The sequence below is a fragment of the Bubalus kerabau genome, chromosome 10 (assembly GCF_029407905.1).
Source record: "Bubalus kerabau isolate K-KA32 ecotype Philippines breed swamp buffalo chromosome 10, PCC_UOA_SB_1v2, whole genome shotgun sequence".
In the NCBI taxonomy this organism is placed as follows: domain Eukaryota; kingdom Metazoa; phylum Chordata; class Mammalia; order Artiodactyla; family Bovidae; genus Bubalus; species Bubalus kerabau.
In genome coordinates this window covers 8,392,300-8,410,144 of record NC_073633.1, presented here as the reverse complement: position 1 = coordinate 8,410,144, position 17,845 = coordinate 8,392,300, and the positions used below count along the sequence as shown (strand labels likewise).

Below are 17,845 nucleotides of genomic sequence, written 5' to 3'. Positions count from 1 at the left end.
GCGCGCCGGGCGGCAGGGAGAGGGCCGAGGCGGCGGCGGAGCGGGGGATCCCAGCGCAGGCCACACCCGCCGGCCGCGCGGCCGCGGGCCTCCCCGCCCCCTTTGTGCGGTGGGCGCTGTCGCCCGGGCGACGCCGCCGCCCCGCCCCGCCCCGCCCTCCACGGCCCGCGCCTGGGTCTCCGCGCGGCCGCCCGCCCCGCCGCAGTCCGCAGGAGCCGCCGCCGCAGCCGGTCGCGGGCCGCGATTCCCGGGGCCGTCGCAGGAGCAGAGCTCGGCTCTCCGCGCCTGTGCTGTCGTCCGCCCTGGCCGCCTCCTGCCCGCGTCGGTCCGCTGACCGGGGCCGGCTGACCAGCTTGCCCTCCGGGTCCGAACCGAGGCTCGGCGGCCGCCGCGGGGACCCGCCCGCCAGAGCCTCCCCGGGGCCGCGCGTCTGCCTGCTGGAGCCCTGCCGTTGATGACACCGAGGCTGCCATGGAAGGGGACGGCTCAGACTCGCTGGTGGGTAGGGGCGCGGGCGGCTGCCTCAGCCCCGAGGGCGGCGCGCCGGGGCCCCGCGCGCTCGGTCTCCGCTGCCCTGAGCCGGGAGCGAGCCTCTTTTCCCGAGGAGCGGGGGCGGGCGTGCGGTGGCCCCGCTTCCTCTTCGCCTTCCGCGCCCCGGGCCGGTTCTGTAACCCCAGGCGCCCCCTGTCTGCCCCTGGGAGGGGAGGGTCGGATTCGAGGTCACCCGGGCCCGGAAGGGGGCGCCCCTCGGGCGCGGCGATGGCCCACCTGAGAACCTCGGGGAGTTGGGGAGGGGCTCTCCAGTGGCCTTCAGACTGCCGAATTCGCCTTAAGGAGTCAGGGGCCCGCCGCGGCCCCGGGCGCCGGGACCGCCGCCCTTTGTCCCGGAGCACTGCGGGGCTGGCGCTCGAGTCCTCCTCGGACCCCCGCGAGCCCGGCCCGCGGTCGCCGCAGCGCTGGCTCTTCCCCGGCTTTGCCTGCCCGCGCGGGGCGGGCTTGCTCCGGCAGCTGTCGGGGTTCAAGTGCTTTTGTTTCAGGGAGTCGGGTGTGCAGTGCAGTTCTTCTCAACTTGTTGGTTTTCCGTCGAACCTCATTTATTTTGAAATGGCTTAATTGGGGGAGCCACCACACCACATTTCTCGTAATCAGATTGCTTCCCTTCAATGTATGTAAAATGAACACTCGTTTTTCTTTTGCGCAAGAATTGCTTTATATCCATCGTGATTAGAAAGCTTATACACTGCTCTGTGTACATGAAAAGTGGAAATGATTTTAGATCTTCCAGTGAGAGGTAAACCTCCCATAAAATGAGGCGTGAGAATCTGTTTTGGATTTTGAAAGACAATATTTCCCTTTGAATTAGGTGTCAAATTCTTTATGAATTGAGATAGGATGTGAAGATTCTGTATTCTTTGATGTGAATTGTGAAGTGTGGATATCTTCCAGATTTTCTAAAACTGACGTGATGCGGGCTTTTACTAAATAATTTATTGAGTGATGCAGCAAGAACCGCTGCATTGCACGACCCATGGACAGTGATAAAGCCCGTTGGCTTAAGTACTCTCGTCAGGGATTATTAACTCACTTGGTGTGATTTTAAGGGGAATAGACTCGCATACATTTTTATTTAACTAAAAGAAGTGAATTGATTCAGTTTTAATTTTCTGTGTGTAGTTGAAATGGTTGACTAACGTTGTACCATTATTACAATTGCAAGGATGCTAAATATAGATTCATAGCACCTGAAGCTTGGGATCCATGAAGGGAAAACTGCACAGGCAAAGGATGGGAAAGCTGGTATGAGGTCATTAGACCTTTATAGTTGTGATGAGTCTTAAGTGTTTCTCATTGAAAATATTGCAAGCTTGTAGCATTGAGAGCACTTATAGTGGTTCTTTGTAATCCTCCCTACCCTTTTAGTATTCATAAAGTGCTTTCAAGATAACTGCTTTGGTATTCAGCCTGAGAACCTCAAGTATTTTACATACATTACAGTTTCTGCATGTGGAAAATGGTCACGTTTAATGTAGAAAATTGCTGATAATTCAGCTTGTAAGTAGATTTTAAATAGGGTCCAGGAACATAATGGCTAGTCTAGTTTTTACCAGCTTCTGTTACTTGTCAGTTACAGAGCTAATGTGCTAAATAGGAATAATCCTGTTCTTAGTGCTGCATTCTTTTTTTTTTTTGGTGCTATGTTCTTAATTTTTATTAAAGTAATCTACTTTCAGAATTTCACTGAAGGCAAAATGTTATGGATGCCAAATATTTTATGCTAATTTTTCTCATATTTCAAATATATATATATATTTTTACCATCTCATGTAAAATCTCATGTCTGTTCACTTCTAGGCCATGCGATGATGAGGGGGTGGATAAATAATGGTGTAGACTTTCATAGCCCAAAAAGAAACTTCAGATTTTAAAAAATCTTTAATTCTTTTAGGTAGTAATTATATATGTATTTATACACGGAGTATAAGCAAGTTAATGTATTTACACACTAAAAGCCTTTTGTTCTGATTTCTGCTTCTCATTAAGGTTACCATTAAGAATATCGAAAGAGAGCTCATTTGCCCGGCATGCAAGGAGCTGTTCACCCACCCGTTGATTCTCCCTTGTCAGCATAGCATCTGTCATAAATGCGTGAAGGAGCTCTTACTGATGCTTGATGATTCATTCAATGACGTGGGGTCTGACAACTCCAATCAGAGCAGTCCTCGACTTCGGCTTCCCTCCCCTAGCGTGGATAAAATTGACAGAATTAGCAGACCAGGTATGTGGTAGAACTGGCTGATGAAGCTTGTTTATATGTTCAGAGATAATTGTAGAAGGGAAATTTCATCATTTTGGGGGTTAATCTTTCTAGGTGAATAAATTAAAACTGTACTTATAAAAGAATCTCTCTCTCTTAAAATGAACTTTTAAAATGTCAGAATGAACTTTTAATTGTCTTTTGATATTCATTTAAAGTGGATATTGGATGTTGAACACCAGCTTTGTGTTAAACCCATTGTTAACTGTGTCTGTATTTTAGGGCATGTTCTATAATCCTGTGATGTCCTTTATAGGAGGGTTGAAATAATGGACTACTGAAGTACTTACTAGAGACTCTTCTATGTTTGGTAATAGGTAAATAAATATGCAAAATTAAAGGATGAAACTACGTAATGCCTAGTCCCAGAAGCCTTTTTAGAGTAATGTTATTTGGTATCATTCTAATACATTTTATTCTTCAGCCATTTTTTTGATCCAGATTTTAAAATAACGATTTTGAACATCAGCTAAACAGTGGAATTCTTTAATAGTTTATAGAAGTAGATCTCAGTTCAGTTCAGTTGCTCAGTCGTTTCCAATTCTTTTCGACATCATGGACTGCAGCATGCCAGGCTTCCCTGTCCATCACCAACTCTGGGAGTTTACTCAAACTCATGTCCATTGAGACGGTGATGCCATCCAACCATCTCATCCTCTGTCATCCCCTTCTCCTTCCACCTTCAATCTTTCCCAGCATCAGGATCTTTTCCAAGGGGTCAGTTCTTTGCATCAGGTGGCTGAAATATTGGAGTTTCAGCATCAGTCCTTCCAGTGAATATTCAGGACTGATTTCCTTTAGGATGGACTGGTTTGATCTCCTTGCAGTCCACGGGACTCTAAAGTCTTCTCCAACACTATTGGGATGGTGTTTTTTTCTTCTGAACATCTATTGCAGGATTAATGTAGATCAAAATGAATTTGAAATCACTGGGAACAAGGCCATTGGAAAATTAAGGGCCAGAATGAGCAGTGAGAATCAAGGGAAGGCAAAGGTTTGGATAGACATGTCACAGCCTTCCGTTCAGCACTTCCTTCCTGTTGAGGAGAGTCCTCTAGTGGCCATGAACACCAGATCTCAGGCCTTCAGCTCTGCCCAGTTTGGGCTTTGAAGTTTCCAGTTTCATCCTTTGTCCACTCTATTTCTCTCTCTTTCGTTTAGGAGTAACTTTTTAATATTGTGAAAAAAAAAAAACAACCAAAAACAAAACTTTTTTTTTTAAATCAGAAAAGGATCTTTTTCTCATTTGCGTGCTAGAGAATGTCACATGTCTGGTTGTGCTATGATATGGAATCTCCTTGGGCAGTGTTTGTGTCTGTGTGTTCCATTAGAGAGTGGGTAAGAGGAGATTTGTGCTAAGGGTGGCACTATGGTATTTTAAATCCATGAATTTTTCTTTAAATGGTAATCACTAGTTGCTTGGAGGGTATTTTACGCACATAAAAGTTGTATGTGTATACATAAAAGGGAGCATCGGGTAACTGGGAGGTGCAGGGTGCATGAGGGTGGAGAGGGCTTTGCTCTTTGTGAAGTCATCACTTTCATGTTTTCCTCCTGAGAGGAGACTGGTGTGCTGAGGAGGGTAGGAAAGACGGTGATAGCTTGAAACCATTCTACCAGATAAAAGTTCATCTTCTATTAGCAGATTCTTAGAGAATAATTAGGGACCCTGGCTTGATTGACGAACAAGATCCACTTTTTGTATATTAATGTTCAGCCCAGTCCGTTAAATGAGATTCTAGTTAAATACTAGTATTTTTACTGATCTTTAGATTGAGCTCACATGTGTATTTCATGAAATTCTTTATTATATTTAGGCTTTTAATCTTAAGACTTGGTTAGTTTTTGTAGAATCGGTATAAAATATGAATAAAAAATAGTTAACTGTTTGTTTCCAGGAACTTCCCTAGCCCAGCAGTTGGTAGCCATTCAATAAATATTTGTCGCGTGGATGTTGAATGGCAAACGTCTGCTATGAGATTTGTATAGAGCATGCCATAATGGCTTATCTTCAGTGATAATAGCATTGTTTTCCAGGACAAGAGATCAAAAGTAGATTTACTAGATATGTTCTTCCCTCTTCTTTAGGAAGAGCCCTTTTAAGCTGAACTGTGTCCTGACAGGGGACAAGTTAGAAAGCTGCTCTGTGGAGAATGATTAAAGGAAATAAGAATGTTTAGCTGGGAGAAGGGTGTGACTGCAGAATATGATGGCTGTCTCATGGGAGAGTAGTAATGCTCGAGGTATCTTCGCGGCAGACGTTCCAGATCTGTCCAGTATACTGGCCACATATGGCTGTTGAGCACGTGAAACACAGTAGTCTGAACGGAGGGATACACGTGGAGCTCTTAGAAGGAAAAAATGAACATAAATATCTCTAATCAATAATTTTATATTGATTACATTTTGAAATGATAGTTTTTGAATATATTGTATTACTAAATATGTATTTCTAAAATTAGCTTCACTTGTTTATTTTTACTTTTTTAATGTGGCTATTGGAAAATGGAGGAGGAAATGGCAACCCACTCCAGTATCCTTGCCTGGAAAATCCCATGGACAGAGGAGCCTGGCTGGGTACAGCCCGTGGGGTCACAGAGAGTCGGACATGCCTGAGTGCACACACATTGGAAAATGTAAAATGATGTGTGGCTTACACTTTCACATGCATTTCTTTCAAATTGCATTGCATGTTTCATTTGACACATTTTAAAATAAAAGGATGCCTTGAAAGGAGAGCAAGATGTGTGTCTATAACATTAGCATATTAAGTTGTAAAATCTAAAGGAGCTGTATAACTGTTTTTGGTCATGTGTGTGTGTATATATATATATATATACACACACACACACAAGATTTTTCTCCCATTTTGTTGTCATGTCCCATTTGTCTGTTGTCATTAAGATACAATCAGTGTTAGTAATATTTATTTATTGTGCTGATTTCGGTCACTTAAAACAAGCAAAGATACTTTACTTTGATTTTGTATTTTCAACAGTTACCATTAGTAATTGTTTAAAAACACAAATGTGTGATTGTTTAAAAACACAGATCCACAGGATGAAGTATAGGCTCTTAATTGCTGCACCAACAGTGTTTAATTCTGAACTGTGATAAAATAACCTCGATGACTGCTTTACATTGGTGGCTTTATATAAATACCATGTGTACCAGGAGGAACACATTTTTTACTGTCAATTCAATAATTGTGTTATGTGTAGGACACAGTTACTGCTTTATCTTTTGTTAACATGTTGTGAATCTTCTCTTTGAAATTAAATTCTAAATCCAGCTTTCTGTTCATTGTTCACAGCATCACAACGGAGATCTTTGGGGTGGAGAGGTAGAAAATGCTTTATTGCTTGTGTGGCCGCAGGCAGTATAGTGTTGGATTTAAATTAAATAACTTTATAGAGATAAATTAAAATCATCATCAGTGGTCAAGTCTTCAAAATCATGTAGAAAGTGAACAAATTGGGCTGACATGACTTAAAGGTCAACAGGACTAAATTTTCAAGCAAGTTCTGATGTTTTTAAAGGGAGTTCTGATTATTAGTGCTTGCATTTTGTCATATATGCACACACATGTGTATGTATCCATGATGGGATATTTTTAAAGAAAAAGACATCCCCTTGTTACTGTTTTTTTTAATGTTACCTTAAAAATGCTTTACATTTACTTAATGGAGCAAAGCTTAAATTAACAGCCATATTGCTGCCTTGGGGAGGTTAAATAAGCCAGTACCTTAATTTGCCTAAATGTATTGATAATTTCCCTGGTGGCTCAGATGGTAAAACATCTGCCTACAACGTGGGAGACCTGGGTTCGATCCTTGGGTCAGGAAGATCCCCTGGAGAAGGAAATGGCAACCCACTCTAGTACGCTTGCCTGGAAAATCCCAAGGACAGAGGAGCCTGGTAGACTACGTCCATGGGGTCACAAGGAGTCGGGCATGACTGAGCGACTTCACTTTGTTTCACTTTATTGATAATTTTGGTAGTTAATACCATAAATCTTTGCTTGTTTATGCATATGGTGTATTTTTTGTTAATATTTTAAATTATTTGGGATCTGAGTTTTAATATTTGGGTCTTTCTCATTGTGAATAAATAATGTACATTGCTTTTGTGTGAAAGGTGGGCAAACTCATCATATTAAAATAATTTCTTTTTTTATTCCAGTTGACCTTTAAAGTAAAATTGGCTACTTTTTTTTTGAGGGAAAATGCTGGTGATACCTTAAATTTTGGTGGAGAAAATAAACACCTGAAATATTACCCTTTTCTGTTTTCCTCACCTTCTTCTACATGCCTCAATTTAAAAATCTTAAGCCACTTCTAGAAGCCACACGTAATCCATTCTCTTATAGGTTTTAGTGAGACCCTGAGAATTTGAAGTGTTGAAACTTAGTAATTAGGAGGAGAGGTAGGAACAGTTTGCTTAAAAAAATAATTGCTCATTACCCACTTTTGATTCAGAGGGTAGTCGAGAAAGTTTTTGCAATTTGAAAATCTAATACTCAAAGGGATAATGTAACTCATAGGCATCAGATGGTCAGAATGTGGCTGCATTAAGGTGGTGCGTAAGGCGGCAGCCTTTGCACAGCACCAGGGAGCCAGCGTGATGTCAACTGAGGAGATACCGTCTACTGTGTGGCCAGGTAGTAACAGTGGGGAGTTGTTTGCAGCCAGAATATGGCAGAAGATAATGCAGTTGGAATAGGTCTGGGATTGGTGATGAATGTTTGTTTTGAAGTACTCTATTTTGAAATGCTTTATTACTATTTTTTATCATTTAAATGGAAAAATGTGATGGAAAGATGACTTTTGAGGGAAGATTTGCTATAAACCAGTTTGAAATAATTTTGGAGTCTTCATTTTTATACTTAACTGGTTTAATCTGTCTTTGAAGTTAAAGGTATAGGGGTAAAGTGTTGATTCTGCAAAATGACAGTGTTCAGATAATTAGCAAATATCATTAACCCCATGAATGGAGTTTGACTTGGAAAGTTGTCTCGCTTGGCCTATTTTGCTGCTTTACCTAAGTGGTCATTGCTCCCCTCCTGTTATACCGTGCTTTTGGGTAGTGCTGTCCATAGGCCTTTGTATGATCGTGGAAACGCTGGACCCTGTGCCATACAGGATGGTGACCAAAAATGGCTTTTGACAGTTTTAAATGTGGGTACTACTAAGGAATTGACTTTTTATATTAAATATTAAGTAAATTTAAATAGCCACACTTGGCTAATAGTTACTATATTAGCAGAGTTATAGAGAAATATTGATTCTGTTATGTTTTATTCTTAGTTCTATTGACTTGATTTTTTTTTTCCATCTGGCTTACTTCTCAGAATATCTTTAGATTTGTCTTGTTTTCTTTATTGCCCTGAAGTATGTTTTATTGTTTATTTTTGTGAAAACAATGGTAGAAGATAAGACAGACAAAATAAAAGTTGAGTATTCATAAAAAATTTTTGAGAGCTTTTAAGATCTGTTTAGAAAAATAGCCAAGATATATTGATTTAATAGTTTGTCTGGTTTAAGTAGTTCAGTGTGATGCCTTACACCTTGTTTTTTATTGTAAAAACAAAAGAGGTTTACAGAAAAGGGATAAAACTTGTTTTTGAAATTTCTGAACATGAGGGTCAAAATCTGGGTGTCACCAGTGTACATGTTAAAGCATGATTTTACTGGCATAATTTAGTTTTGTTTTTTCCCCATTACTTAATTGAGCACAACCTTCAATTCATAAAACCAATAATTCATTTTTTTAAAACATTGACTGTTAAGATTAGTTATCCATTTTAATTTTTATCACCTAGTTCATGTGTGGAAGCATGTAACTAAATATGAATTTCCATTTGTTTAAACTTGACCACTGCACTGTATCACTTCCAGAGTTATTTGGCTTGTTTTTTCACTAAATGAAATTTTCATTGGCATGTGTTTTAAAAATAGTTCTGCTGCTTATTTTATTATGTGCCTGCTGTGGTGTGAAATAGCTCATACTATATTGCATGTTTTTGGAATTATTACAAGGATATATTTTACATAGGATTTTCACATTTTTATGTGACTGCTTTCTCGGGTATATTTTTAAATGTAAAGTTTAAAAATGTCTTTAAATTTTTTGAAGATATTTAAAATTTAAAATAATGCAGTTGCATGCTTGTGGCATAAGTAGCTTTGGGGGCCTAATGCTGTTTTGCATGTTGTAAAGTCACTTCAAATGTCTCATACCGTGGACTGATCACTAAATTTTTACCTGTAGTGATTTATGTAGTGATATGTCAGACATCTTTTAAGATAGTCTTCAGTGATGATCATAATGTTGCCTAGGCGATATTAATACAGCTGTTTAAAGACATTTTCTAAATGTGATTTACTAGATTTAACCACTCACTTTTGATATTGGATAGTAGTATGAAAGAAGGCTATAGCCAAAACAGTTTGTGTTTGTACTTAGGGAGTTATTTTGTGGGCAACCAAGACTACCTGCTTGGACTAGATTTATACAGGAGAGGAGGAAGCAGGATAGGCATGCCCCTGTGTTAAACAGACCACCCCAGACTCCTGCGAACCTGTGGGTAAGGACTGTCATGCCTTGGTTTCTTGATTTGTTAAAATCAGGATACTCCTGAGGAAAGGTGTGTTGTAAAGTTACTTGTAGTATTTTTGGTATATCTTTTGGCTTACTGAATTAAACAATCTTAATGATTCTTTTTTTCAGGTCATAAGAAGATAATAAATGGTTGGTTCCTCTTAAAGTCACTACATTCTAGGTCTATGAATAAGCTTTTCACTCTCTCATAGATTGCACTGAATTAACCAATGATTTTGCCAACTGAATTTTCTAGATAAAACAATACTACAGTGGGATACCCTCTATTGCTTCTTAATAATTTTGTTGTCACGTATTTTTCTGAGAATCTGAGCTATGGATTTGATTGTTTTTTTACATTTTTTAATTTCTTTTTATTTTTTTGTGCTATGGCTTGTTTAATCAGAAAGTATGTATGGATACATAGATACAAAATTTTGCATGCAATTTCAAATAGTTTACTAAACTCTTTGAATCTTCCTGGAATCAATCCATGGACACTGCCTGGGTTAAGGGCTCCTGCCCTTTTATGTATAAACTCAGTTACTATCAATCAGCCAAGGATATTTTCATTTAAATGCAAACCACATTCCTTTGGGTATGATGTATAAAAATAACCATGTTTATATAATTGTGTACTTTCAAAAGATCTTGACCCTGTGTAGTATTGTATGCTCCGTCCACATACCTGATTTAATGTGGGATTTATATGGGATTTACTCTAGAATAATTTCTTTCATCTTTGATTTGATAACGTAGTAGCTTGGGCTTTTGTATACCAAGGAAAAACCATTAAAAAAAAAAGAATTTTCAGTACACGAACTGATTCATATGCAGCCACTTTGAGTATTATGTTCTTGGAATATATATATGTAGATACATACCTTTGCAAAACATGGCTCCTTTTTTTTTCATTCTATTCATTTTCCTACCTATGTAACTAAACAAGAACTTATTAATTACACAGGCTGGAAGCGCAATTCACTGACCCCTAGGACAACCACTTTTCCTTGTCCTGGCTGTGAGCATGATGTGGATCTTGGAGAGCGGGGTATCAATGGTCTGTTTCGAAATTTCACTTTGGAAACTATTGTTGAAAGATATCGGCAGGCAGCCAGGGCAGCCACAGCCATTATGTGTGACCTTTGTAAGCCACCACCTCAAGAATCCACAAAGAGCTGCATGGACTGCAGCGCAAGCTACTGCAACGAATGCTTCAAAATTTACCACCCGTGGGGCACTGTAAAAGCGCAGCATGAGTATGTGGGTCCAACCACGAACTTTAGACCCAAGGTGAGTGGCGTTTCTATGAAGTTAGTGTATTAAACTTAATATGATGAGATGAATTATACCAAGTCCAGAACCTGACAGAAGGAAAATAATTTTAAAAGCTGAGAGGAGAAATTAAGGCCTTATAGTTGGAGTTGCTGCTGCTGCTGCTGCTGCTAAGCCGCTTCAGTCGTGTCCGACTCTGTGCGACCCCATAGACGGCAGCCCACCAGGCTCTCCCATCCCTGGGATTCTCCAGGCAAGAACACTGGAGTGGGCTGCCATTTCCCTCCCCAATGCATGAAAGTGAAAAGTGAAAGTGAAGTCGCTCAGTCATGTCCCACTCTTAGTGACCCCATGGACTGCAGCCCACCAGGCTCCTCCGTCCATGGGATTCTCCAGGCAAGAACACTGGAGTGGGCTGCCATTTCCCTCCCCAATGCATGAAAGTGAAAAGTGAAAGTGAAGTCGCTCAGTCATGTCCCACTCTTAGTGACCCCATGGACTGCAGCCCACCAGGCTCCTCCGTCCATGGGATTCTCCAGGCAAGAACACTGGAGTGGGCTGCCATTTCCCTTCCCAATGCATGAAAGTGAAAAGTGAAAGTGAAGTCGCTCAGTCATGTCCCACTCTTAGTGACCCCATGGACTGCAGCCCACCAGGCTCCCCCATCCCTGGGATTCTCCAGGCAAGAACACTGGAGTGGGCTGCCATTTCCCTCCCCAATGCATGAAAGTGAAAAGTGAAAGTGAAGTCGCTCAGTCATGTCCCACTCTTAGTGACCCCATGGACTGCAGCCCACCAGGCTCCTCCGTCCATGGGATTTTCCAGGCAAGAGTTAGTGTGTTGCTAAACGTCCCCAGAGCTTAGAAGGCAGTAGTATGGTTCACTCTATTAAAACACAATGATGTACAATATCGAGTATTTGTAATGATTACTAAGAAATAGAGGAAAAGTTCTGTCAGATATACTCTCTATACTCTTAAGACTGAAATAGTTAAAGTTAAAAAGATTTTGTCCTTTAATATGACAAGCCTGTCATTGTCTAAAAGGTGTGATTGGGCAACATCCTGACATTTTTAGTTACCTAAATTGTACCCTGAATAAATAAGAGTAATTACAGCCGAATAGTTTGAAGCTTATGACATAATGGTTATATAGTATCTGAAGTGGAATTTGCATTTTTAAATATTTGGGTAGTTTCTGTAATAATGTACAAAGGAACTTCATGAATGAAGTTATAGATGAAACAAAGTTGTCTCTGAATGGATATTTGTTGAAGCTAGATAAAGGATACATTGTGATTTATTTTATTATTCTTCCAGGTGAATAAATAAATAAACATTACTCTGTTTTTTGAAAAAGGATTCTATGCATTGTGGTTTGCTCTACTATGTGATTCAAAAGCAGAATGTGTTTTTGACATCTTCACTTAATACTGCTTTCTGATTTTATATAGATTTAAAACATGTAATTGATTCTTTTGATTGCTGTTCTCATTCCCCTAAACCTAGTAACTTGTGTGAATTTGAATTCTATTTATGTTCTTAAACATAAGACACTGAGCATAAGACATTTCCATAGAAAAATGGAAAAAAAAAAACCAGTCTTCAAAGTTATCTTGAAACTGTGAGCTGAATACTTCTCATTTCATATTAAATGGGGTAGGCGTAGTGGATTAAAACAAGAGCAGTCTGCGCCTGTGCTTTTTAGAATGACTTCTTTCTCAAATTATGCCAGTTTAGCGATAGACTTATTAAATACTTTAAAATTCGCTATTATATTCCTTAGCTCAGCCTAAATGCTTACGATCATAGATTTTTAAAAATTTATGACTTCAACCTAGTGTTTGATGTGTTTTTTAAAATATTAATTAAATTGATTAGTACTATTCTATCATGAAGGAACCTATAATTATTAAGTATGTTGGACTTTAGTTTTTAGGAGTTAATTTCATAAAGTTGACCATTTTTGACTATAAATTACAGTCTTGTTCTGTTTACAAATGTAAGATTGATAAGAGAATGAAATATGAATAAGTTATATTGAGGAGAAGTTTTTTCCCTCCAAGTGTTATTCACTGTAGTAAAATTCTAAAAAGGTGTCTCTTATCCTATAGAATATTTACTTGTAATTTACTTGTAATTTTGAGTTCTTGCATTCTTTGCATGAAGCCAAGCTTTATATTCTAATTGTAATGGCTTTGAGAATGTAGGAACCTGGATGTGCCTAAAAATTTGAAATCTTTTCCATTATTTTTCCTGGAGCTACATATTAGTGTTAGGACTTTTTGTATTAGAATTAAAAAAAAAAAATTTCTAAGCTATCAGACCAGTTGTAGCTGCTTAAAATATTATCTTTTGGAATAATTAACAGCTTTTTGATTAAAACAATCCTTTTCTTCCAAATGAAAACAGCTATATTATATAAAATTCAGTTGAACTATGATGATAGTTTATGGAATAAATAAAAAGGTAGAAACTAAAATCAGGAAAGCACAGTCCTAAATTTGTTCATTGTGTGGGTAAACAATATGTTAAACCAAACATTTGGAACCTTGTATGATGAAGTGTTCCAAGCTCCTTAGTAACAGATTTCTTGTGAGGATAATGAAGCAATAGGTTCTCATGGTTGTTTGTTTTAATACTTTATAAACATTGATCATAATCATGAATAATTGCCTAGTCATTGTGGTCAGAGGACCTTTCTAGCTTGTTTAAGCATTTTACTTAAGTCTGATAGGAAAGGAATTTTCAACTTCTTAGCACTAAGTTTAGGGGAAATAACATTTACATAATTAATTGACCATTTGAACCCTTAAATTAAAAAACAATAATTCTAATGTAGACAATTTTCATACAATGGACCAAATGCTTTTATTTCTTTTTATACTTTTGTTACTTTAGATGGCTTTAGTTAGTGATTTTATAATGCAAATCCTTGTGTTTTGGTACTTTATCCAATTACTTGACGTCTTTTGAGTGTCATGTAATCTATGAGGACCCTTAATCCCACTTTTATCCTTTGTTCAATAGATTTTGATGTGCCCAGAGCATGAAACAGAGAGGATAAACATGTACTGTGAATTATGCAGGAGGCCAGTCTGTCATCTCTGTAAGTTGGGTGGGAATCATTCCAATCACCGCGTAACCACCATGAGCAGTGCCTACAAAACCTTAAAGGTAGAGCTTATTTTAGAACTAAATTTTGATTCTTTGTAACTTTAGACCTTTAACTTTTTTTTCTGTATAAAATCATGGCAGATTGTGTGATCTGTTTTACTGAAATGAGTTAATAGTCTGAAGCATTACTTAATGATCTGCTAATATTAGGTTGTTAGTATATGTGACCAGGCAGCTCTTTGTCCTTGTAATGTGCTAGTTCTAAAGTCTGAATGCTGAGAGGGACAAAGGACTCTTCATTATGATCCATCCCTGTGTGAGCCCAGCGCCATGACCTTGAGTGTGGTTAGTAGCTTTTTTAAAACGCTTGATTCTTGTTGCTTGCCAGTAGAATAAGTATAAACTTTTTTTGTCTCTTCTGTGGATACTAGCTAAACCTGAGTTACTTGCTGTCTGTTAACATTATACATGGCCCTCTTAATACTTTTAAATTTGTTTTTTTTGTTTCATTCTTTTTTCCTTTTTTAAAAGGAATTCATTCATTTATAAATCTACCACCCATGTAAACTGTTGTCTCCTTTAACAATATACGTATGTGTTTTTGGCCTGTATCTAGTTTGCATATCTACCTACAGTTTCATGTTTTGTGTTTTATGGGTCTGTCATGCTCAGCCTGACCTCTTGAACACGTGGGTTACAGGTTCTGTTTATTGTCCACCTTTGTTTACCTAATTCTGTCAACCTGTGTCATTTGTAGGTCAATTTTGACTGATTTTCCTCATCATTTTGAGTTGGATTCCCCTCCTGCCTTGCAAGCCTGGCAACTTTTGATTGGCTGCCAGGTATTGCAAAGCTTACCTTGTTGAGCCCTGGATATTTTTGGATTCCTACAGTTCTTTGAGGGTTTTCTTCTAGTGTATGATTAATTTACTTGGGAGCAATTTGCTCCTTTTGGGTCTTAGTGTTAAGCTTTCTTAGACAGGACAGAACAGCATTTCGGTCTGGGACTAATTTTATCTGACTATTAAAGTTGTTTGTTTACTCTTCCCAATGCCCTGTGAATTTTGAGGGTTTTAATGTTTTTTTTTTTGTCTGACTGGTGGAGAATAGGCACTATTCTCAACTTGTGTGAGCTCTGAAACTGTTCGTTTCAATTCTTGTGGGTGATATTTTCCCCAGCCTGTGGCAATTTCCTTACACACATGAATTGACCAAAGCTCTTGTGAATAAAGCAGAGAGGCCCTTGGTAAATCTCTGGAGTTCTTTTTTTGGTGGCTATCTGTTCTTAGGTGTTACAGTCTATAAACTCTGGCTTTCCCAGACTCTGAGCTCCATTTCCTCTTCTCACAGGAGATCCTGAGCCTAGTTTGAACTCTCTGCATCTCTGCATCAGGTCTGGGAAGTCTTCTCCAGACAATAAGCCGGGGCCACCATATTCCCTTGTGGCTCAGATGGTAAAGAATCCTCTTGCAATGCAGGAGACCCAGGTTCCATCCCTGGATCAGGAAGATCCCCTGGAGAAGGAAATGGCAACCCACTCCAGTGTTCTTGCCTGGAGAATCCTATGGACAGAGGAGCCTGGTGGGCTACAGTCCATGGGGTCGTAAAGTCTCAGACGCGACTGAGCGACTAACGCTTTCACCATAGGCTCATCTTGTTTCCCATCCCTCAAGGTCACTGCTTTTTGTTTCTTGATGTCCAGTGTCTTGAGAGCTGTTCCATTTGTTCTGTTAGTTGTTTCAAGTGAGGGAGTAAATCCTGTCTTAGTTTCTCTCTTGTGCCTTACAGTGGCAATATACCACTGTTTGCTAATTTTAACTTTGGCTTCTGTTTTGTTTGTTTCTTACTGGTTGAATATTATACAAGTTGTCCAGAAAATTTTTTTTTCTGTTACCTGGAATTAATCTTTGGCAATAATATACACCTAAGTTAGCCTTTGTATTCTGTTGTTAATTTCTCTCATTTATGTTTCAGACTTTAGAAGAAATAGACTCCCTATGGAGTTTTCAGTTTATTCACTTTTTAGTAAGGATAAAATGATTTGGGTTGGCTAAAAATAGCAAGAAGATCTCCTAAGATTGTCCTTCTTACTTGGTTTTAGGTTTTACGTCAGAGGGCTTCATGATCTAGGTGACAGGTTTATGATATCATTTCAGTTTTGCTCGCTGGAGTGTTGCAGGGGGTGATTACACACTCTGGTGGGCCTTAGAGTCTCCTGGGACACTTGGTTAAGTTACAGAGGCCAGTGCTGACCTCCTTCAAAGAGCTTGGGCGTCTGTGTTCTCATGGGCTCTCAGGAGATTGGTACTTACCAACATTTGAGAACCAAGCTAGCTTTGAGCAGCTTTGGGTTCCTTGAGAATTTAGCCTTTCATCATTCCTGGAGAGCTGGGGTCTTAGTAGAACCAAGGGGTTTAAACCTGCTCCCCAGATGAGATGAGCTTCCCAGGTAGAGTGTCTAGTATCCGTGTCTGCTGCATATACTTTTTGGAGGCTTATGAATAAATGGGCCACTGATTCTTGGTTAAAACAGATCTAGCCTTAACACAGACTGCCCAGGTTTAAGGGGACTCGGAAGACTGGAGCTGTCTCAGGTAAAGGCTGCTGTGGGCTGTGGACTTGCTCTCAGCATCACAGCTCACTGGAACCGCTCAGACCTCGGACCGTGTTTCTGAATTCTGTCCTCTCTCCTCCTCTAGCCTGTTTAGCCCTGCTAACATCATCTGTTGACTTAGAACTAAGTCCAATTCAGTTTAATTGTCCAAATTCCTTTCTTTGCTGCTGTAGCTAAAAAGAGCGCCAGCACTCACACCCAGTGGGTTTGGTCCTAACCTGGGCCAGACAGGGGTGGGGTCCTGGAGGGACTGTCGTCTTCCGCACGGCCTGGTGCGGAGGCAGCGCGTCTGCCTGTGGCAGCGTGGTTAGTGTGCATGAGGAAGTTTCCAGTTCAGCCTCTTACTGTGGCATGTTTGTGTTCCGCTTTGGTTTCCTCGTCTGTAAAATGCTGTATTAAGACACAAGATTTTAATGTCTCTTCTGATCCTTAACATCCTGCAGTTTCCTTCTTGGTCCCGTCCTGCCCTGATTCCTTAGAAATCTTGTTCTGCACCTAACAGGCCTTTCCTCTGTCCCTCTATCGAGTCGTGAGGGAAACTCACTGGGTCTGATCCTGGGTGTCCCAGAGAGTTGTAAAGGTGGGTCCTACCAGAGAGACCTGTTACTTTGATTTCTGTACACTTTCTCTTACCCTGTAACATGGTCTAAGTTGGGGGGCGGGGGAAGATGATATAGGAAAGAGATTCATTCCTAAAGCTTTAATTCTCTGCTCTGCTTCTTAATAACCCTTTTCAACCCTTGGTCACCAGTTGTGACCATGAATGCCCAGAGCTTCTGTGAGGGCTACAGCTTTGCGAGGTGTTTTCTGGATTTTCTTAGTCTTGCTCAGACTCAGAATACGTTGTCTGTCGCAATTTTTTAGCCCGTCACGCTTCAGGGTATGGTCGTTTGTTTTAAAATACATTTTAGGCATACTGTGTTTTGTGGACTGTGCTAGTGATCTCACCAAAACCTGTGACTGTCTCTGTGGTAACCTGTGCCAGTGCCAGGATGACTGCTTTATAAGCAAGCTATTCAGTGAGCTCTGCAAGTTACCTGTTATTTATACATCTGTATTTCATCACTGTATGTTGTATGGCTGTTTAATGACTATCTAGGCTGGGATGGACCATGCAGATTATTTTGAAAGGCTCTTTGTTGTTTTTCCTGTTGTGTGTGTGCTGTGTCAGTGTTTATGAGTGTGTTGTAAAATCTAATGGAAGAAAACACTATTTGGATTGCTACTCTTCTATTTACTTTGAAGCTTTGTGAGGAATCATTCTGGGAGTAATGATGGGAGACAAGAAAAATGTAGTTTGTAGACTCCGAATTTTTGAGTGATTTACCTTTTTCTTTTTGTTTGTGTGTTTTTAGGTAACCTACTTCTAATTGCTCGTGTATCTTTGGGCCTGTGTGCTTAAAGCCACTAACTGTTTACCCTGGG

At 39.9% G+C, this 17,845-nt stretch overlaps 1 protein-coding gene across 3 annotated transcripts in view; it reads left to right on the top strand.

Annotated features, from left to right (window-relative positions):
• The first annotated feature begins 209 nt into the window (after positions 1 to 209).
• Positions 210 to 17,845, top strand: part of TRIM36 (tripartite motif containing 36) — a 32,524-nt gene continuing 14,888 nt past the window's right edge. Inside the window, exons 1-5 of one of the 3 annotated variants that reach the window (XM_055536528.1) lie at positions 210 to 498; positions 2,542 to 2,776; positions 9,545 to 9,565; positions 10,383 to 10,708; positions 13,720 to 13,866. In XM_055536528.1, the coding sequence (XP_055392503.1) occupies positions 472 to 498; positions 2,542 to 2,776; positions 9,545 to 9,565; positions 10,383 to 10,708; positions 13,720 to 13,866 (756 nt within the window). In that variant the 5' untranslated portion in view covers positions 210 to 471. Of the gene's footprint in view, positions 499 to 2,541; positions 2,777 to 6,128; positions 6,159 to 9,544; positions 9,566 to 10,382; positions 10,709 to 13,719; positions 13,867 to 17,845 lie in introns of all 3 variants that reach the window. The other 2 variants (XM_055536526.1, XM_055536529.1) reach the window with 2 other exon arrangements.